This window comes from Nicotiana tabacum, chromosome 9, assembly GCF_000715075.1.
Source record: "Nicotiana tabacum cultivar K326 chromosome 9, ASM71507v2, whole genome shotgun sequence".
In the NCBI taxonomy this organism is placed as follows: domain Eukaryota; kingdom Viridiplantae; phylum Streptophyta; class Magnoliopsida; order Solanales; family Solanaceae; genus Nicotiana; species Nicotiana tabacum.
Window position 1 is genome coordinate 124,717,017 of NC_134088.1, and position 22,333 is coordinate 124,739,349.

Below are 22,333 nucleotides of genomic sequence, written 5' to 3' on the forward strand. Positions count from 1 at the left end.
TGATTGAGATTTAGACATAGGATTTGGTTAATGTTGGTAAGAGTGAACTCGTGAGTGAATGGATGTTCGTATTTAGTGACTTTTACCTAATTTCGAGACGTGGGCCCGGGTCAATTTTTTAGGACGGATTTCGGAATTTTTATGTTACAATCTTGATTTCATTAATTCGACTAGTCTATTATAGTTGTATTTACGATATGTAATTGTTTTTGGCTAAATTTAGGCCATTCGGAGTCGAATATTCGTAGAAAAGGCATTATGACCGATTGATTGAGCTTGGTTCGAGGTAAGTAGCTTGCCTAACTTTGTGTGGGGGAACTCCCCGTAGGATTTGTATTGTTTTTGATATATGAGCGCCGTGTATGTGAGGTGACGAGTACGTACACGGGCTAATTGTGTAAAACCCCAATTTTTCTACTAAGTAATAACCTGATTTCTTTCTTATTTGAGTTTCATCAGCATGTGTAATATCCTGCTAGATTAGAATAACATGCCTACTTGCCTTAATTGTTTACTTGAATTACGTACAAATGTTTAGTGAATTTACCTGTCTTTTCTTGATTGGTACTTAGGTTGAACTGTAGAATTTTGTGCCGTGACTATTGAATTCTATTGTTTAGCTGCATATTTACTTTGGGACTACGAAATGGTATTCCTGGAGATCCCCCTGTACTGCATATTTACTTTGAGACTACAGAACGGTATTCCGGGAGACCCCCCTGTACTGCATATTTACTTTGGGACTACAGAACGGTATTCTAGGAGATCCCCATGTACTACATATTTACTTGGGACTACGGAACGGTATTTCGGGAGATCCCCCTGTACTGCATATTTACTTTGGGACTACGGAACTGTATTCCGGAAGATCCCCTTGTCTTGCATATTTACTTTGAGACTACGGAACGTTATTTCGGGAGATCCATCTACAGATTTACGCTTGGGACTACGAGACGGTATCTCGGGAGATTTCCTGTTGTTATTCTCTGTGTATTGAGCTGTTGTCTTCTATGATTTCATTCTTGTTAAATTTTAGTCTCTATTTTACTGCGGTATTTTATTTTATCTTGTCTTATTATCTATATACCAGTAGGGCCCTGACCTGACCTCGTCACTACTCGACTGAGGTTAGGCTTGGCACTTATTAGGTACCGATTGTGGTGTACTTATGCTACTCTTATGCACATGTGTTTTCGTGTGCAGATCCAGGTGCTCCTTATCAGCCGCACTATCAGTGAACCGGGACATCTTTGGAGACTTCAAGGTATATCTGCCACGTTCGCAGACCTCGGAGTCCCCTTCTACTCTTTCCCATGTCCATTATCTTCTGTATTTTCTTTTGATAGACTCTGATGTATAGAGACACTAGATTTTCCTTTTGTAGTTTATGATTCACGATATTCCGGGTTTTGGGAATGCTATGTAGTTTACTAAGGAGTTGGTTACTGTACATGCCAAGTGGCATGGTATTCAGTTATGGTGTTATTGCTACAGTTAGTTGTTAAATTTATATTTATATTTTATTATTCCGCAAATGTTAGGCTTACCTAGTCACAAAGGCTAGGTGCCGTCACGACATCACACAGAGGGGAGATTAGGCCGTGCCAGCCTAATGTTACAACTGACAATGGGAAACTGTGGTATTTCTGGAGCTCAAATCTACATGAAAATATTTTTAGCAATGATGATAAATAAATTACTCTCAATTGTAAGCATGGATCGAATGATTGTAGTATATACATTACTGCAGTTTATGCCAAGTGTTGTACTATAGAGAGAAAAGAATTATTGGACAGTTTGACAAATTTAAACTCTACTATAGATGGACCATGGTGTATTAGAGGGGACTTTAATATAATCATGGATCCTGAATAAAAGATATAAGGCAAACCTCAAAGGATCTACAATAATCTGGACTTTATTAGTTGCATGGACCAATGTGGTGTTTCAGATGCTGGCTTTGTGTCCAAATATACATGGTGCAATAATAGAAGACCTAAACACCGAATCTGGAAAAGATTAGATAGGTGCTTGTTTAATGATATGTGGGAACAAAAATTTCAAAACACAGTGGTCAGGCACCTAGTGAGGATAGGGTCTGACCATCGGCCTCTTCTGATTAAATGTCAATTAGAGCAATAAACTTTCATCAGATATTTTAAATTTTTCAATTTTTGGGTAACTCAACCTGGCTTTATGGAACTGGTACAAGAGGTTTGGGATACACAAATTAGTGGGAATGCCATGTGGATCCTTCTTCAAAAATTAAAAATGCTCACCAAGAAGCTGAGTGAATGGTCTAGAAATGACATAGGTAATATCTATGATCAAGTAGTTGATTGGGAGGCAAAAGTTCAAATGATAGAAGACTTAGAGCTCATTGATAATAGTGAGCAAGTCAGAGAAGAACTCAATAAGGCTCATGCAGAGTATATCAGATAGCAAGCTATGGCGGATTCTTTATTGAAACACAAATCTCAGGTTAAGTGATTTGCAGAAGGAGATAACAACACCAAATATTTTCATAGCATTACTAAAGATACTTCAGATTTATAGAATTAAAAATAGCAAAGGTATATGGATTCAAGGAGATGAAAAGAATGGTAACTCTGCCATAAGACACTTTAAGAAGCTGTTCAACTTGAAGAAGCCAAAGCTTAATGAAACAGTTTTAGATGTCATTCCTACTCTGATAACTGAGGAAGACAATGATATGCTCTCTACAATTCCAGATGAAGAGGAGATAATGCTACATTTAGTATGATCCTACAAGTTCTGCTGGATCAAATGAGTTCAATAGAGCTTTTTTTTATAAATGCTGGCACATTATCAATCAAGATGTGACTAACTTTGTGCAAGAATTCTTTCATGGAAGACAACTGAAAAGATACTATTCTCACACTTGTTTGGCTTTGATTCCGCAGATAGAATCCCCTGCAAATTTCTCTAAGCTAAGGCCTATTAGTCTTACCAATTTCTCTAGTAAGATTATCTCTAAGGTGATTTCTAGAAGGATCAATTTACTACTGCCTAAGCTTATTTCTAAAAACCAGAGTGGCTTCGTCAAAGGGAGGCTGATTACTGATAATGTGCTTTTAGCTCAGGAGATCATTCAAGGTATTTCACAGCCTAATGTTGGAGGCAATATTGTGATAAAATTGGATATGGCCAAGGCCTATAATAGAATGTCCTTGGAAATTCATACTAGTTGTACTTAGGAAGTTTGGTTTCTCTGAGAATTTTGTGAATACCATATGGAGATTTATTTCATAGGTTTGGTACTATATTATTATCAATGGTACGAGGAAGGGTTTCTTCACATCTTCACACGGTATTAAGTAGGGAGATCCTTTATCTCCCTCCCTTTTTCTCATCGGAGCTGAAGTCCTTTCTAGATTAGTAAACAAGCGTTTTAATGAAGACAAGTTTATTTTTTTCACCATGAACTGCAGAGGTCCTAAGATCAGCTATCTTGCTTATGCAGATGATATCATCATTTTTAGCGGTGGTAAAAGTGATTATATTAAGCTTATTATGAGCCAAATCAAGAAATATGAAAATTGTTCAGGAAAACTTGTCAATGGACAGAAAAGTGTTTTCCTGACTTCTCCTAAGGCTTCTACCTGCAGAATCAATAGAATAAGGAGTATTACTGGCTTCTTGGATAAACCTTTTCCTTTCACCTATCTTGGTTGTCCTCTTTTTATAGGAAGGAAGAAAATATCAATTTTTGATGATATGATTTCAAAGGTTGTAAAAATACTGAGAGAGTGGCAAGGAAAGTTGTTGTCTCATGGTGAAAGAATAATACTTATCAAATATATTTTGCAAGCAATTCCTACATACACCCAGGCTGCTATGTGCCCTCCTAAGGGTACTTTCAAACTTATGGAGAAATACTTCTCTAGATTCTTTTGGTGTGCTTCAACTGAGAGGATAAAATTTCATTGGAGTTCCTGGGATAATCTGTGCTTTCCAATTGATGAGGGTGGAGTAGGAATCAGGAATCAGGAAGATATTTATAATACTCTAGCCATCAAAAGGTGGTGGAATTTCAAGACTCAACAATTCTCAAAGCCAAGTATTGCATTAGGGGTCACCTTGTGACAAAGGTATGGAGGTCAGGACAATCACATGATTGGAAAAAAATACTGGAAGTAAATCAAAAAAAAAAAAAATATTGTGTGGTCCATTCACAAAGGCAATAGCAGCTTTTGGTGGGACAATTGGACTGGCAAAAGACCTTTGGCCAGTTTAATGGCTAATATTACAAAATCTGGTAAGTTGAAGGTTGCAGAATTTATCACTAATGGTAAATGGAATACTGAAAAGCTTGGTACACTCATTCCTAGTAATATGGTCCAACATATTAAAAATATTAAAATTGGGAATAGAGAAGTGATGGACACATCAATATAGACCCCTACCAATTATGGGCATTTTTAAAATAAGTCAGCTTGGATGGGTGTTAGAGCTACTAGAAACAAGAATAATTTGATAAAGAATATATGGAACAGTTATATTCCTTTCAAAGCTTCCTTCCTCATTTGGACACTCATAAAAAGAAGATTACCTTTTGATGAATTTCTTGTTATGATTGGTAAACATGTGATATCCAAATAAACATGTTGTACCACTCCTCATATAGAGACAATGCATCATGTCTTTCTAGAAAGCGAAGCTTCTCCATATCTATGGAACTACTTTGATGGCCCTATGGGAATCATACACCAACGACGTCCGGTGAAAATTTTACTCCAGAACTGGTAAAAAACAAATGTCAAGAACAATGTACAAAGAATGATGATTCAAATTATCCCTCTTTTTATACTATGGGAATTATGGAGGAGTAGTTGTGCTTGTAAATATGGTGATCAAAAGAAGTTTTTGTATAGTAGAATGGTTCATCAAATCCTTTGGAATTTGAATGCAGCTCTACGATTAGCCTTTCCAAGATGTGACTTGGCAATGCCTTGGCTCAAACTCTGTGAAATTGTAGATAATCTAAAGCCAATCTCAACCTGTAAGAAAGTTGTTTGGGAGAAGCCTCCTCATGGCTTGGTAAAAATAAATACTGATGGAAGCTACATTAAAGAAATAGGGAAAACATGAATATGAGGCATAGTTAGGGATAAGAATGGAGAGCTCATCATGGCATTCTCCCTATATGTCATCTGCAACAACAACAATGAAGCTGAATCCATGGCAACTAAATATGGGGCTGAATGGTGTTGGCAAAATGGTTACACAAATTTCATCCTTGAACTAGACTCCTTAATAATCAAGAATATGCTTACAAATCACAACATGAGCAATGCTAGATTGAAGGACATAATTGAAGAAATGATACTGATTTTAAGCCAAGCAAATGCTAAGACCAATCATTGCTACAGAGAAGCTAGTCAAGTAGCTGATCGATTGGCCAAAAATGCATCTGATAAGCGCGAGTCTTCTATAACTCTTGCCTTTCAGAACATTCCTAGAGAGGCAAAGGGCCCCTTTCATCTAGATAAGTGGCAATTGCCCAACTTCAGAATTAGATATGATAAGGTAAATTTCTATGTTAGTTAATTGTTCAGTGATATGGAATGGAAGGCTAAAGAACTTCTTAGTCCAATTTTTCAAAAGGTTGAACCCATTAATTTTTTGATGTAACATAGGTCAGGCCTAGCCCCCCTCCTTTTGTTATCTTTTGCGATGGAATGAAAGCACATCCAATCTCTAAATGGTGGGATTAAATAAAAAAAATTCCATGATTTCCAATTATCATCATATTTGGAGAAATTTTCCTCTGTGTTAAATGATTTCGTCGAAAATCTTTGCAACTCTCTTGCCATAAACAAAGCCACAACTTTACCTTCAGCTTCACTATCAAAAAATCCCCAACTTAAGGGCCGACACTTACTTAGGGGCGGAGTTGCATGGTCTGAAGGGGGGTCAATTGAATCTTATACACAAGAAATTTATACTGCACTAATTACAGGTAAGAAAATGTAAATCGATCGTCCCCTTTAACATGGGGAAAACTGTTAGTGTATTGGTAAATAATGTGATTATAAACTTATTCGTTTAAGTCGTAAGTTTGAATTTCAATTGTTTCATTCTTAGTTCTAACATAATTTTCAAATTCACTTGTTAGGATTTCTGACTTCACCACTGGCAGATATATTTCCAGAATATCTTTATGTGACCGACTGGAAGCTTTTACAGCAAGGAACCCCAATAAAGGCCGATATCGTGGTGGCTCAAGATGGTTCTGGAGTTATAAGACTATATCTGAAGCTTTAGCTACAGTAAATAGCATGAAGAATGGAACAGGGAGATTTGTGATATATGTGAAAAGAGGTAATTATACGGAATATGTGGAGGTCGAGAATACTATGAATAATTTGATGTTTATTGGAGATGGGATTGATGCTACAATTATCAGTGGCAATAGAAGTAATGGTACCGACCATTCAACTTCTGGTTCAGCAACTTTTGGTAAGTTTATTGTAATGTTATTAGAGACATACTCAATGGGTTATTGTATTTATAATTAAACATTTTAATTATAAGAGATAAGAAAGAAGAACGAGAGTTGATTATTGCATTATATATTCATTAGTTTCTCTCGCCTCCATGCTTGCATGCATCAATTATATTTCCATGCACGTACACTTAAAATTGGAAAAACAGACCGATTTCCGACCGACTTTAATCCGTCAAAATTACGTTGGTCGGTACAAAATAGCAACTGAAGTCGGTCGTAATTTCCGACCAATTTCGGTCGGTAAATTAATTTTCACAAATGACCCAAAAAGAAATATCTGCTGAAAAAACTGACCGAAGTCGGTCGGTATTTTTAATTATGGAATTAAAAAATACGCAGTCTGGGACTCGAAATAAGATCTGTACTATGGCAGTATACTATGCTTGTCACGCCCCAAAAACTGGGGTGAGACGTGATTGGCACCCGATCTAAGCAACACGTCGAGTGAACCCTTAACTAAACTGTACTAAGAATCATGATGACTAAATTAATCTCAAAACAAAACCATGGCATATTTATTCACTGAAAGCTAAATTCAAACTGAGAGCTAAGTCATAAATCTCAACAAAATACCGAATTGAGAATGAAAAATGTATAATACCCACTAGACTAAGGACCCGTTTGGCCATGAGTTTTGCCAAAATAAATTTGGGATTTATTGGCAAACACATGTTTGGCCATAAATTTTGCCCACATTTTGGCAAAATCCCAAATGCCAAATCCCAAATCCCAAAATCACCTCAATTGCTGATTTTGGGCCAAAACATGATACAGTCATTTTTTAAAATTTTTAAATATTACCCCAAACTTTTATAGTTTGTAAAAGAGCCCACATTTATTACGACCAACTAAACCATATCTGCTCACTTGCCTCTCATTAAACTTATTTATGTTCAGGACTATGGTTTGTGATAATGATAATGAATGGTATTTATGAAGGTTCTGTATATACAAGATAGCAAGTTTGTTTGTTTGGTACTATTGGGTATTTGTGATAGTTTTTAGAACTTGTGGGTATAAGTCATGTTTCATGTTTTTTCAAATAAAAAGTGAAATATGTTTTGAAAAATCATGTCCAAACATATTTTCATCTTCAAACCAAATTTTACCCAAATTAAATTTTTCAAAACAAATTTGAGAATTTATGGTTTTTTAGCTAAGAATCTAGATAGAAGTGATAGAGAAGAGGATACTTTGGCGCTTCCTGCTACAACAATCCCCATAAACATTTAAATTTGAGACCCACCAGGGAAGAGAAGTGGGAAATTCTAGGTTGAAAGCTAGTCCTATCCTGTAGAGTGTCAGGGACCTGATCAACAATATCTGCATCCATGAAAAACAAAAGCAGGCCCTCATGGGCTAAGTATCACGACGGGATACCCATCAAGTCTCATAGTCTACCTTCTAAGAAGGCAGAGAGAAACCTTCTGGGATAAACATAAAAAGAAGAAAAGATATCCACATAAAGCGTGTAAGCAGTTTAAGGTAAAAAAAACTAATAATAGGCAAAGACTAAAACTGTAAGTTGAACATATAAACAGATAGCTGAAGCTGAAACTTTAAAGTAATAGTTAAACTGAAATAGAATTTAAGTTACACATGATGGCCCTACGTACGTGAGATCTAGCAACACGCACGGGGAAGTGTCGGCCTATCTCCCCAACAAACAATGGCCCCTACGAGTGTGGGGTGGCTAACTCTGGCCCCGATGACACTCACGCAAGGGGAGGTCGACTAGCTCTCCCTTTTGAACGTGATCATATTAATGCATGAATAAATATTGAAACTGAATACTTAATTGAATATAAATATCACAAACAAAGGTATGTAACAAATGGTAATACTAGTAATCAAGTAATTTTGTCATATATAAAGTAGTACTGAATAAGAATGAAGTGAACTAAGTAACGGAGTACAAGAAGATATGGCTTAGATTTATCGAATACATGGAGCACGAGGGTTTTGATGGAATTCCCAACTAGGAGAGTGAGCCTCAACTCACCTCAAAGCTTTAACTTCGAATCCTCTCTTCAAGTTCCTCGAGTGTTCCTCAACTCACAATCTACCATGATAGGCTTAACCACGTCAATTCATAACTATTAAGTTCCATTTCCTCAATTCAATATTCACTAAACATACTGTACGTAGTTCAAGTAAATAGTTAGGGCATCGGTACACTTGATCCAATTCCTAAGGATGTTGTATTAGGAATATTTTCTCTTTTTTTAATGGTCTCTCTAACCAAATGGATAATCCTTCTATGTAAATTTGATCACAGAATTCAGTATTGCATTTCAGTTATTAGAATTAGTTCTAAGTGACTATCAAACTCTTCTGGACATAGTTGATAAAAACTTAAAGAAAAAAAGGAACAAAAAGTTTTAAACTTTGAATTGCTTAAGGTTAGATAAAGTTGCTGCCTTGCTGGAGTATTTAGTCAAGAACGTGAAAGTGGAATAAATATGTCACGACCCAAATTTCTCATCCGTATGACGTCGTGACGACACCTGGTCTCTACGACTATGTAAGCCTAACATTTGCGGAATAATGAAATGAAAACATAAATTTAACAACTAACTGTTCAAAAATACAGAGCAAATCCCAAAACCCGGAACATCGTGAGTCACAAACTACAGATGAAAAATCTAGTGTCTCTATACATCAGAGTCTAACAAAGGAAAAATACAGAAGATAATGGACATAAAAAAGAGTAGAAGGGGACTTCGAGGTCTGCAGACGTGACAGATATTCCTTGAAGTCTCAAAAGCTGTCCCGGCTCACTGATAGTGCGGCTGATAAGGAGCACCTGGATCTGCACACGAAAAACATGTGCAGAAGAGTAGCATGAGTACACCATAATCGGTACCCAGTAAGTGCCAAACCTAACCTCGGTAGAGTAGTGACGAGGTCAGGTCCGGGTCCTACTGAATTATGATAATAAAGCAAGGCAAGAATGAAATATCACAGTAAAATAAAGATTGAAATTTAACAAGAAAGAATTCATAGAAGGTAGCAGGTCAATACATAGAAATACAACAGGGGATCTCCCTAGATACCGTCTCGTAGTCCCAAACTTAAATGTGCAGGGAGATCTCCTGGAATACCGTTCCGTAGTCCCAAAGTAAATATGCAAGACAGGGGATCTCCCGGAATACCGTTCTGTAGTCCCAAAGTAAATATGCAATACAAGGGGATCTTCCGGAATACCGTTCCGTAGCCCAAAGAAAATATGCAGTACAGGGGATCTCTCGGAATACGGTCTCGTAGTGCCAAAGTAAATATGTAGCTAAACAATAGAATTCAATAGTTACGACACAAAATTTTACAGTTCAACCTAAGTACCAGTTAAGGAAGGACAAGTAAATTCACTAAACATACTGTACGTAGTTCAAGTAAATAGTTAGGGCATCGGTACACTTGATCCAATTCCTAAGGATGTTGTATTAGGAATATTTTCTCTTTTTTTAATGGTCTCTCTAACCAAATGGATAATCCTTCTATGTAAATTTGATCACAGAATTCAGTATTGCATTTCAGTTATTAGAATTAGTTCTAAGTGACTATCAAACTCTTCTGGACATAGTTGACAAAAACTTAAAGGAAAAAAGGAACAAAAAGTTTTAAACTTTGAATTGCTTAAGGTTAGATAAAGTTGCTGCCTTGCTGGAGTATTTAGTCAAGAACGTGAAAGTGGAATAAATATGTCACGACCCAAATTTCTCATCCGTATGACGTCGTGACGACACCTGGTCTTTACGACTATGTAAGCCTAATATTTGCGGAATAATGAAATGAAAACATAAATTTAACAACTAACTGTTCAAAAATACAGAGCAAATCCCAAAACCCGGAACATCGTGAGTCACAAACTACAGATGGAAAATCTAGTGTCTCTATACATCAGAGTCTAACAAAGGAAAAATACAGAAGATAATGGACATAAAAAAGAGTAGAAGGGGACTCCGAGGTTTGCAGACGCGACAAATATTCCTTAAAGTCTCAAAAGCTGTCCCGGCTCACTGATAGTGCGGCTGATAAGGAGCACCTGGATCTGCACACGAAAAACATGTGCAGAAGAGTAGCATGAGTACACCATAATCGGTACTCAGTAAGTGCCAAACCTAACCTCGGTAGAGTAGTGACGAGGTCAGGTCCGGGCCCTACTGAATTATGATAATAAAGCAAGGCAAGAATGAAATATCACAGTAAAATAAAGATTGAAATTTAACAAGAAAGAATTCATAGAAGGTAGCAGGTCAATACATAGAAATACAACAGGGGATCTCCCTAGATACCGTCTCGTAGTCCCAAACTTAAATGTGCAGGGAGATCTCCTGGAATACCGTTCCGTAGTCCCAAAGTAAATATGCAAGACAGGGGATCTCCCGGAATACCGTTCTGTAGTCCCAAAGTAAATATGCAATACAAGGGGATCTTCCGGAATACCGTTCCGTAGCCCAAAGAAAATATGCAGTACAGGGGATCTCTCGGAATACCGTTTCGTAGTGCCAAAGTAAATATGTAGCTAAATAATAGAATTCAATAGTTACGACACAAAATTTTACAGTTCAACCTAAGTACCAGTTAAGGAAGGACAAGTAAATTCACTAAACATACTGTACGTAGTTCAAGTAAACAGTTAGGGCATCGGTACACTTGATCCAATTCCTAAGGATGTTGTATTAGGAATATTTTCTCTTTTTTTAATGGTCTCTCTAACCAAATGGATAATCCTTCTATGTAAATTTGATCACAGAATTCAGTATTGCATTTCAGTTATTAGAATTAGTTCTAAGTGACTATCAAACTCTTCTGGACATAGTTGATAAAAACTTAAAGAAAAAAAGGAACAAAAAGTTTTAAACTTTGAATTGCTTAAGGTTAGATAAAGTTGCTGCCTTGCTGGAGTATTTAGTCAAGAACGTGAAAGTGGAATAAATATGTCACGACCCAAATTTCTCATCCGTATGACGTCGTGACGACACCTGGTCTCTACGACTATGTAAGCCTAATATTTGCGGAATAATGAAATGAAAACATAAATTTAACAACTAACTGTTCAAAAATACAGAGCAAATCCCAAAACCCGGAACATCGTGAGTCACAAACTACAGATGGAAAATCTAGTGTCTCTATACATCAGAGTCTAACAAAGGAAAAATACAGAAGATAATGGACATAAAAAAGAGTAGAAGGGGACTCCGAGGTCTGCAGACGCGACAAATATTCCTTAAAGTCTCAAAAGCTGTCCCGGCTCACTGATAGTGCGGCTGATAAGGAGCACCTGGATCTGCACACGAAAAACATGTGCAGAAGAGTAGCATGAGTACACCATAATCGGTACCCAGTAAGTGCCAAACCTAACCTCGGTAGAGTAGTGACGAGGTCAGGTCCGGGCCCTACTGAATTATGAGTGAATCAAATATTACAGATGGAAAATCTAGTGTCTCTATATATCAGAGTTTAACAAAGGAAAAATACAAAAGATAATGGACATGAAAAAGAGTAGAAGGGGACTCTGAGGTCTGCGAATGCGGTAGATATACCTTGAAGTCTCCAAAGCTGTCCCGGCTCACTGATAGTGCGGCTGATAAGGAGCACCTTGATCTGCACACGCATGTGCAGAAGAGTAACATGAGTACACTAGAATCGGTACCCAGTAAGTGCCAAGCAGGATACTACACATGCTGATGAAACTTAAATAAGAAAGAAATCAGGTTATTACTTAGTAGAAAAATCGGGTTTTTGTACACGGCGCTCACGTACACGACGCTCATATATCAAAATAGTTCCAAATCATAAGGGGATTTCTCCTACACAAAGTTAGGCAAGTCACTTACCTCGAGTCAAGCTCAATCAATCCGTAAAAATGCCTTTTTCACGAATATCCGACTCGGAATGGCCCAAATTTAGCCAAAAATAATTAAATATCATAAATACAACTATAAAAGACTAATCTAATTAATGAAATCAAGATTTTAATATTAAATCTGAAATCCGTCCTAAAAAGTCGACCCGGGTCTACGTCTCGGAATCAGGTAAAAGTCACAAAATACGAACATCCATTCACTCACGAGTCTAACCATATAAAAATTACTCAAATCCGACCATAAATCCCCTTTCAAAACTCGAAATCATTGTTCAAGAAGTTCTTCCAATTTTTTTTTTCAATTTTAACCCCAAAATCCGAAATTAAATGGAGGATACAATTATAGGTTAATGAAATACAACCAAAAATGAGTTGGGAATCGTTACCCCAAAGCTCTCTCTGAATATCCCTCGAAAAATCGCCAATTCCCGAGCTCCTAAGTCCAAAAATAAAGAAATGAATCAAACCTTCGACTTTTCCTCTTTTCTGCCCAGAAATCTCGCTTCTGCGAGCCTTCAACCGCACCTGCGGAAATTCCAACGCATGTGCGAAAATCACTTAAGGGGGACTAAGTCCGCATCTGTGAACAAAGGCCGCTTCTGCGAGCCCGCATCTGCACTTCTCCTCTGGTTCTACGCGTCTATGGCCGCACCTGCAGTCCCAGCTAGACAGGGCCAAAACCGCTTCTGCGGCCCAAAGTGTGCAGGTGCGATTACACAAGATACAACAGCTCCATCAATTGCATAAGTCCCAAACTCAATCCGTTAAGCACCCGAAACTCACCCGAGGCCCGCGGGACCTCGACCAAACATACCAAAAATCCTAAAACACCATACGAATTTAGTCAAGCCCTCAAACCACATCAAACAATGCTAAAATCATAAATCATCCTCCGATTCAAACTTAAAGAACTTGAAACTTCCAAATTCGACAACCGATGCTGAAACTAACTAAACCACATCTGATTGACCCCAAATTTTACACACAAGTCATATTCAACATTACGGACCTACTACAACTTCCAGAATCGGAAACTGATTCCGATATCAAAATTTTCACTGCCGGTCAAAATCTCCTAAAATTCGACTTTTGCCATTTCAAGCCTAAATGAGCTACATACCTCCAAAACATAATTCGGACACGCCTCTAAGTCCAAAATCACCCAACGGAGCTAACAGAATTTACATAACTCCATTCCGGAGTTGTCTTCACACAGTTCCGACTACGGTTCAAAACCTAAGGCTTAACCCTCCATTTAGGGACTAAGTGTCCCAAAATATTTCAAAAACCAAAACAAACCATCCCAGCAAGTCACAATAGCAGAAATAGATATGGGAGAAGCAGTTAATAGGGGGTCGGGGCTATAACTTTCAAAACGACCGATCGGGTCGTTACATCCTCCCCCTCTTAAAACAATCATTCGTCCTCGAACGAGTATAGAGACATACTTGAAGTGGTGAAAAGATGAGGATAACGGCTGCGCATATCCTACTCGGTCTCCCAAGTCGCCTCCTCGATCAACTGTCCCCTCCACTGAACCTTCATGGAAGCAATGTTCTTTGACCTCAGCTTTCTGACCTGCCTATTTAAAATAGCCACTGGCTCCTCAACATAAGATAGATCCTTGTCCAATTGGACTGAGCTTAAATCCAATACATGAGATGGATCGCCGCGATACTTTCGGAGTATCGAAACATGAAATACCGGATGAATCCCTGCTAGACTGGGAGGTAGGGCAAGCTCATAAGCAACTTTCCCAATTCGCCGCAACACCTCAAAGGGACCAATAAACTCGAAGCAAGACCTGCTCTCCAACCATGAACGCAACATCACAAATGTTTTGGTCCGTGTAACTCTTTTGTCTGGACTGGGCTGTGCGAAGTCGATCCTGAATCACCTTAACCTTCTCCAAGGCATCCAAAACTAAGTCTGTACCTAATAAGCTAGCCTCACCTGGCTCAAACCATCCCACTGGGGACTGACACTGCCTACCATACAGAGCCTTACACGGTACCATCTGAATGCTGGACTAATAACTGTTGTTGTAGGCAAACTTTGCAAGTGGCAAGAACTGGTCCCAAGCACCCCCAAAATCTATCACACAAGCACAAAGCATATCCTCCAGTATCTGAATAGTGCACTTGGACTGTCCGTCCATCTGAGGGTGAAATGCTGTGCTCAACTCAACCCGAGTACCCAACTCCTGCTGTACAACTCTCCAGAACCGTGATGTAAACTGTGTACCCCTGTCAGAGATGATAGATACCGGTACGCCATGAAGCCTGAAGATCTCGTGGATATAAATTCGAGCCAACTGCTCAGAAGAATAGGTAGTCATCACAGGAATGAAATGAGCCTATTTGGTCAGCATATCCACAATCACCCAAACTGCATCAAACCTTTTCTGAGTCCGTGGGAGTCCAACAACGAAATCCATAGTGATCCACTCCCATTTCCACTCCGAAATCTCTAACTTCTGAAGCAACCCACCTAGCCGCTGATGCTCATACTTTACCTGCTGGCAATTTAGACATCGGGCCACATACTCTACTATGCACTTTTTCATTCTCCTCCACTAGTAATGTTGTCTCAAGTCCTGATACATCTTTGCGGCACCCGGATGAATAGAGTATCGCGAACTGTGAGCCTCATGGAGAATCAACTCACGTAAACCATCTACATTGGGCACACATAGCCTGCCCTGCATCCTCAATGCACCATCATATCCAATAGTGACCTCCTTAGCATCACCGTGCTTGGACCGTGTCCTTAAGGACAAGCAAATGTGGGTTATCATACTGACGCTCCCTGATACGATCATAAAGAGAAGACCGAGAGACCATACAAGCCAATACTCGACTCGGCTCAGAAATATCCAATCTCACAAACTGGCTGGCTATGGCCTGAACATCCAACGTCATGGGCCTCTCTGCTGCTGGTAGATATGCTAAGCTCCACAAACTCTCTGCCCGACGACTCAAGGCATCGACCACCACATTGGCCTTCCTAGGGTGGTACAAAATGGTGATATTATAATCCTTAAGTAGCTCCAACTACCTCCGTTGAAGCAAGTTAAGATCTTTTTTCTTAAACATATGCTGCAAACTCCGATGATCAGTGTAAATCTCACAAGGAACACCGTACAAATAATGCCGCCAAATATTCAAGGCATGAACAATAGCTGCCAACTCAAGGTCATGGACATGATAGTTCTTTTCATGCACCTTCAGCTGTCTGGACGCGTAGATAATCACCCTACCGTCTTGCATCAACACCGCACCGAGACCAATCCGCGATGCATCACAATATACAGTATAAGATCCCGAACTTGTAGGCAATACCAATACTGAGGCTGTAGTCAAAACTGTCTTGAGCTTATGAAAGCTCTTCTCATATTCCCCTGTCCATCTGAACGGAACACCCTTCTGGGTCAGCCTGGTCATAGGTGCTGCAATAGATGAGAATCCCTCTACAAAGCGACGGTAATACCCTACCAAACCAAGAAAACTCCAGATTTCTGTAGCTGAGAATGGTCTGGGCCAACTCTGCACTGCTTCAATCTTCTTCGGATCCACCTGGATCCCATCACTCGATACTATATGACCCAAGAATGCCACTGAGTCTAGCCAAAACTCACACTTTGAAAATTTTGCATATAACTTCTTTTCTTTCAAGGTCTGAAATACAGTCCTCAAGTGCTGCTCATGATCTTCCCGAGTCCGGGAGTACACCAGAATGTCGTCAATAAACATAATGATGAATGAGTCAATATAAGGCCGGAACACACTGTGCATCAAGTGCATAAAAGTTGATGGGGCATTGGTCAGCCCAAAAGAGATAACAAGAAACTCATAATGACCATATCTGGTCCTAAAAGAAGTCTTCGGGATATCTGGCTCCAGAATCTTCAACTGATGATACCCTGAACGTAAATCAATCTTGGAAAATAATCTGGCACCCTGTAATTGATCATATAAGTCATCAATGCGAGGTAATGTATACCTGTTATTCACTGTGACTTTTTTCAACTGGCGGTAATCAATACACATCCGCATAGAACCATCCTTCTTCTTCACAAATAAGACAGGAGCACCCCAAGGTGACACACTGGGCCGAATGAATCCCTTATCAAGTAATTCCTGGAACTGCTCCTTCAATTCCTTAACTCAGGATGAGCCATACGATATGGAGGAATAGAGATGGCTGAGTTCCCAGCAACAAATCAATGCCAAAATCAATATCTCTGTTAGGCGGCATGCCCGGAAGATCAGTTGGGAACACATCTGGAAAGTCCCTCACTACTGGAACTGACTCAACTCTAGGGGTATCAATACTAACATCTCTCACATAATCTAGATGCGTGTCACACCCCTTCTCAACCATTCGTTAAGATTTAAGAAATGAAATAACTCTGATGGGAGTATACTCTAAGGTACATCTCCACTCTAATCACGGCAAACCTGGCATAGCCAGCATCACAGTTTTAGCGTGACAATCAAGAATAGCATAATGGGGCGACAACCAGTCCATGCCCAAAATAATATCAAAGTCCACCATGCTGAGCAATAATAAATCGGCTCTGGTCTCAAAACCACTAAGAGCAATCAAACACGACCGATACACATGGTCCACAACAAGAGAATCTCCCACAGGAGTAGACACATAAACAGGGGAACTCAAAAAATCCAGAGATATGCCCAAATACGGGGCAAAATAAGAGGACACATAAGAATATGTAAAGCCTGGGTCAAATAATACCGACACATCTCTATGAAAGATCGGGAAAATACTTGTAATGACAGAATCAGAAGCGACTGCCTCTCTACGAGCAGGAAGGGCATAATATCTAGCCTGGCCTCCCCCTCTAGGGTGGCCTCTACCTCCCCGACCTCCACCTCAGGCTGGCTGAGCAGGTGAGGTGGCAGTTGGTGCTGTAATCATAGCCTGAGGACCCGGTGGAGCACGTTGTGGCTGAGAAGTCAGTGGAAGTGCACCCCTCATAAATATGGGGAAATCCCTCACCATATGGCGAGTGTTGCCATACTCAAAACAAGCTCTGGGAGGGCGTGGCTACTGTGACTGGCTTGGGCCAAGTTTGCTGGACTGGCCGCTAGGAACACCCCGTGCAGGAGGCACACTAGATACTGGCGGTGCATTATAAGGCTCCTAGGGCCTAGAAGGGGCTGGAACACCACTAGCAGCTGGAAGAGCTGAATGAACGGGGCTACTCACATAACCCCTACCATGGCGAGCTGCTGGGATACAAGCTCCAGAATAATAACCAGTCTCTCGATACCTCTTGGACTCCCTCTCCTCTCTATCCCAGGCAAGCATGCCCTTCAATCTCCTGGTAATACTCACAACCTACTGATAAGAAATATCCATCTCAAACTCCCTGGATATACTAATACAGATGCTGGGGTGGAGTCCCTCAATAAACCATCGAACCCTCTCTCGACCTGTGGCAACCAAGGCCGGTGCATGTCGGGCCAAATCACTGAAGCGAACTGCATACTCTGACACAATCATAGATCCCTTGGGCAACTGCTCAAAATTCGCGCGCCATGAGTCCTTGAGGCTTTGAGGGACATACTCTCTCAAAAACATGTCCGAGAATTGAGTTCATGTAAGTGAAGCTGCCTCAGCCGGAATACTCAACTCATAAGCACGCCACCGCTGATAGGCTGCTCCTATAAGCTGGAATGTAGTAAAAGAAACCCCACTCATCTCCGCTATGCCCATAGTACGGAGAATACGATGATACTCCTCTAGAAAACCATGAGCATCATCTGTAGCCAATACGCTGAAGGTAGATGGGTGGTGCTTCTTGTACCTCTCAAGTCTGAGCTGCTCTACCTCAGAAGCTGCTTCCCTAATTTCGGGCTGAACTAGAGTTACCAGCTGCATTGGTACAATATCTGGAACCTGGTCGACCTGAACCCGCTGCTCTGGAGTACCAGTGATGGGAGTCTGTGCTCCTTCCCCGGCCTGAGATGTGGCAGGAGTAAGTAGAATCAATCTAGCTTGAGTTAAGGTGTTGAACATGCTCAGAAACTGGGCTAGAGTCTCCTGGAGGGCTGGTGCAGAAACAAGTACCTCAGGTGTCTTCCCTCCAGCTGGAGCTACTAGGGGCTCCTCTGTAGTAGCTTGTACGGGTGCTCTGGCTATACCACGTAGACTTTCTCGGCCTCTACCCCGGCCCAGGCCTCTCGCGGCTCTAGCAGGGGGGTCATCAGATCCGCTTGTACGTGTAGAATATAGAAGTTTAGAATTTGTGAAGTCAACAATTTTTGCACGACATGGAATCAAAGTAGTGAAATTTTCCTAACAGTTCCATAGCCTCCCGAAGATAAGTATAGACGTCTCCGTACCGATCCGCGAGACTCTAATAAACTGGCTTGTGACTCATGACACCTACAAATATAGAGCTCTGATACCAACTTGTCACAACCCAAATTTCCCCTCCGTATGACGTCGTGACAACACCTAGTCTCTACGACTAGGTAAGCCTAACATTTGCGTAATAATGAAATGAAAACATAAATTTAACAACTAACTGTTCAAAAATACACATCAAATCTCAAAACTCGAAACATCGTGAATCACAAACTACGGAAGAAAAATCTAGTATCTCTATACATCAGAGTCTAACAAAGGAAAAATACAGAAGATAATGGACATGAGAAAGAGTAGAAGGGGACTCCGAGGTCTGCGGACGTGGCAGATATACCTTGATAGTGCGGTTGATAAGGAGCACTTGGATCTACACACGAAAAATATGTGCAGAAGAGTAGCATGAGTACACCAGAATCGGTACCTAGTAAGCGCCAAGCCTAACCTCGGTAGAGTAGTGACGAGGTTAGGTCCGGGCCCTACTGGAATATGATAATAAATCAAGGCAAGAATGAAATATCACAGTAAAATAAAGACTGAAAGTTAACAAGAAAGAATTCATAGAAAGGTGACAGGTCAATACACAGAAATACAACAGGGTCTGGAATACCGTTCCGTAGTCACAAAGTAAATATGCAAGACAGGAGGATCTCCCGGAATACCATTCCGTAATCCCAAAGTAAATATGCAGTACAAGGGGATCTCCCGGAATACCGTTCTGTAGCCCAAAGAAAATATGCAGTACATGGGGATCTCCTAGAATACCGTTCCGTAGTCCCAAAGTAAATATGTAGCTAAACAATAGAATTCAATAGTTACGACACGAAATTTTACAGTTCAACCTAAGTACCAGTTAAGGAAAGACATGTAAATTCACTAAACATGCCGCAAGTAGTTCAAGTAAATAGATAGGGCAAGTAGGCATGCTATTCTAAATCTAGCAGGATACTACTCATGCTGATGAAACTCAAATAAGAAAGAAATCATGTTATTATTTGGTAGAAAAATCGGGTTTTTGCACAATTAGCCCGTGTACGTACTCGTCACCTCACGTCCGCGGCACTCATATATCAAAATAGTTCCAAATCGTAAGGGTATTTCCCCCACACAAAGTTAGGAAAGCCACTTACCTCGAGTCAAGCTTAATCAACCCGTAAGAATGCATTTTTCACGAATATCCGACTCCGAATGGCCCAAATCTAGCCAAAAATAATTACATATCATAAATACAACTATAATAGACTAATCTAATTAATGAAATCAAGATTTTAATAAAACATATGAAATCCGTCCTAAAACGTCAACCCGGGCCCATGTCTCGGAATCGGGTAAAAGTCACAAAATACAAACACCCATTCACTCACGAGTCTAACCATATAAAAATTACTCAAATCCAACCACCAAGCCCCTTTCAAAACTCGAAATCTTTGTTCAAGAAGTTATTCCAATTTTTTCCCAATTTCAACCCCAAAATCCGAAATTAAATGGAGGAAACAACTATAGGTTAATGAAATACAACCAAAAATAAGTTAGGAATCGTTGCCCCAAAGCTTTCTCTGAAAATCCCTCAAATAATTACCAATTCCCGAGCTCCCAAGTTCAAAAATGAAGAAATGAATCAAACCCTCAATTTTTCCTCTTTTCTGCCCATAAATCTCGCTTCTGCGAACAAGGGCCGCTTATGCGAGCCCGCATCTGCGCTCCTCCTCCACTTCTGCGCGTCTATGCGGTATCGGCTGGACATGGCCAAAACCGCTTCTGCGGCTCCATGGACGCTTCTGCGGCTCCATGGACGCTTCTGCGGCGCTGCACCTGCGGCCCAAAGTGCGCAGGAGAGATTACACCAGGTTCAGCAGCTCCAGCAATTGCATAAATCCCAAACACAATCCGTTAAGCACCCGAAACTCACCCGAGGCCTCCCGGGACCTCGACCAAACATGCCATCATAAAACACCATACGATTTTAGTCGAGCCCTCAAACCACATCAAACAACGCTAAAATCACAAATTATCCTCCAATTCAAACTTAAAGAACTTGAAACTTCCAAATCCGACTACCGATGCTGAAACCAACCAAACCACGTCCGATTGATCCCAAATTTTGTACACAAGTTATATTCAACATTACGGACCTACTCTAACTTCCGGAATCGGAAACCGATCCCGATATTAAAATTTTCACTACTGGTCAAAATCTCCAAAAATTCGACTTTCGCCATTTCAAGCCTAAATGAGCTACAGACCTCCAAAACTCGAACAAATAGGGATACTTTTCCTTCATGGCTTCCTCTTGCTCCCATGTAGCTTTCTCAACTGAATGGTTGCTCCACATTACTTTCACCGAAGCAACATCTTTAGTTCGAAGTCTACGAACTTGCATGTCTATTACATCTACAGGGACCTCCTCATATGACAGAGTATCATTAAACTCTCTGTCATGCCTATCAATTACATGACTCGGATAGTGAAAATATTTTTTCATGGACACATGAAACACTGGATGTAGTGAAGATAACTCTGGAGGTAAACCTAGACGATACGCCACAAGCCCAATCCTTTCAAGAATTGAATAAGGCCCTATATATCTCGGGCTAAGCTTCCCTTTTCTACCAAACCTCATAATGCCCTTCATTGGAGACACCTTTAAAAATACATAATCACCTTCTCTAAACTCAAGATCGCGGCGTCTAATATCTGTGTATGACTTTTGTCGGCTTTGAGCTATTTTAAGCTGTTCTTGAATCAGTTTCATCTTTTCCAAGGCATATTATACTATATTTGGCCCAATAAGCTTCGTTTCACCTATCTCAAACCACCCTATAGGCGAACGACACCTCCTCCCATATAGGGCCTCGAATGGGGCCATCTGGATACTTTCCTGATAACTATTATTATATGCGAACTCAATCAAAGGAAGAGGATCATCCTAATTTCCTTTAAAATCTAGGACACATGCTCGTAACATATCTTCTAGGGTCTGGATTGTCCTCTAAGATTGCCTGTCTATTTGGGGGTGAAAGGCCGTACTTATATTAACTCGGGTACCAAAACCTTCCTGAAAACTCTGCCAGAACTGAGCAGTAAATTGAGCACCTCTGTCAGAAATAATGGACATGGGAGAACCATGCAACCTAACAATATCTTTTATTTATAGTGCTGCATACTGGGGTGCCGTGTAGGTGCTTTTGATTGGAAAAAGTGAGTTGACTTAGTGAGTCGGTCTACTATGACACAAATGGAGTCATGTTTCTTAAAAGTTCGCGGCAAGCCAACTACAAAATCCATATTTATTCGTTCCCATTTCCATTCTGGTATTTCAATGATTTGAGCTAAGCCGCCTGGCCTCTGGTGTTCAATTTTTACTTGCTGACAGTTAAGGAATCGTGATACGTAATCTGCATTATCTCGCTTCATATTATTCTAGCAATAAATATCCTTCAAATCATGATACATTTTAGTAGAACCTGGATGTATTGAATATCTGGAGCTGTGAGCTTCTACCATAATTTTCCTTCAAGGATCATCTACATTAGGCACGC

The 22,333-nt window shown here is 40.1% G+C and overlaps 1 protein-coding gene across 1 annotated transcript; it reads right to left on the bottom strand.

The window, feature by feature from the left end:
- Positions 1 to 7,696: 7,696 nt before the first annotated feature.
- Positions 7,697 to 21,546, bottom strand: LOC107801203 (uncharacterized). Its single transcript, XM_075221319.1, has 2 exons — positions 21,038 to 21,546; positions 7,697 to 7,841 (listed from the first exon to the last, which is right to left on the bottom strand). The coding sequence occupies exons 1-2, from the start codon at positions 21,544 to 21,546 to the stop codon at positions 7,697 to 7,699; spliced, it is 654 nt and encodes a 217-aa protein (XP_075077420.1).
- Between the last annotated feature and the right edge of the window lie 787 nt (positions 21,547 to 22,333).

What these genes read in the sequence shown, in the direction of transcription:
- LOC107801203 (XM_075221319.1), bottom strand. Translation starts at nt 21,546, where the DNA reads ATGAAACTGATTCAAGAACAGCTTAAAATAGCTCAAAGCCGACAAAAG. An exon ending in TATTTGTTCGAGTTTTGGAG is followed by an intron (nt 7,842 to 21,037) that starts GTCTGTAGCTCA and finishes ATTGTTGATCAG; the next exon opens with GTCCCTGACACTCTACAGGA.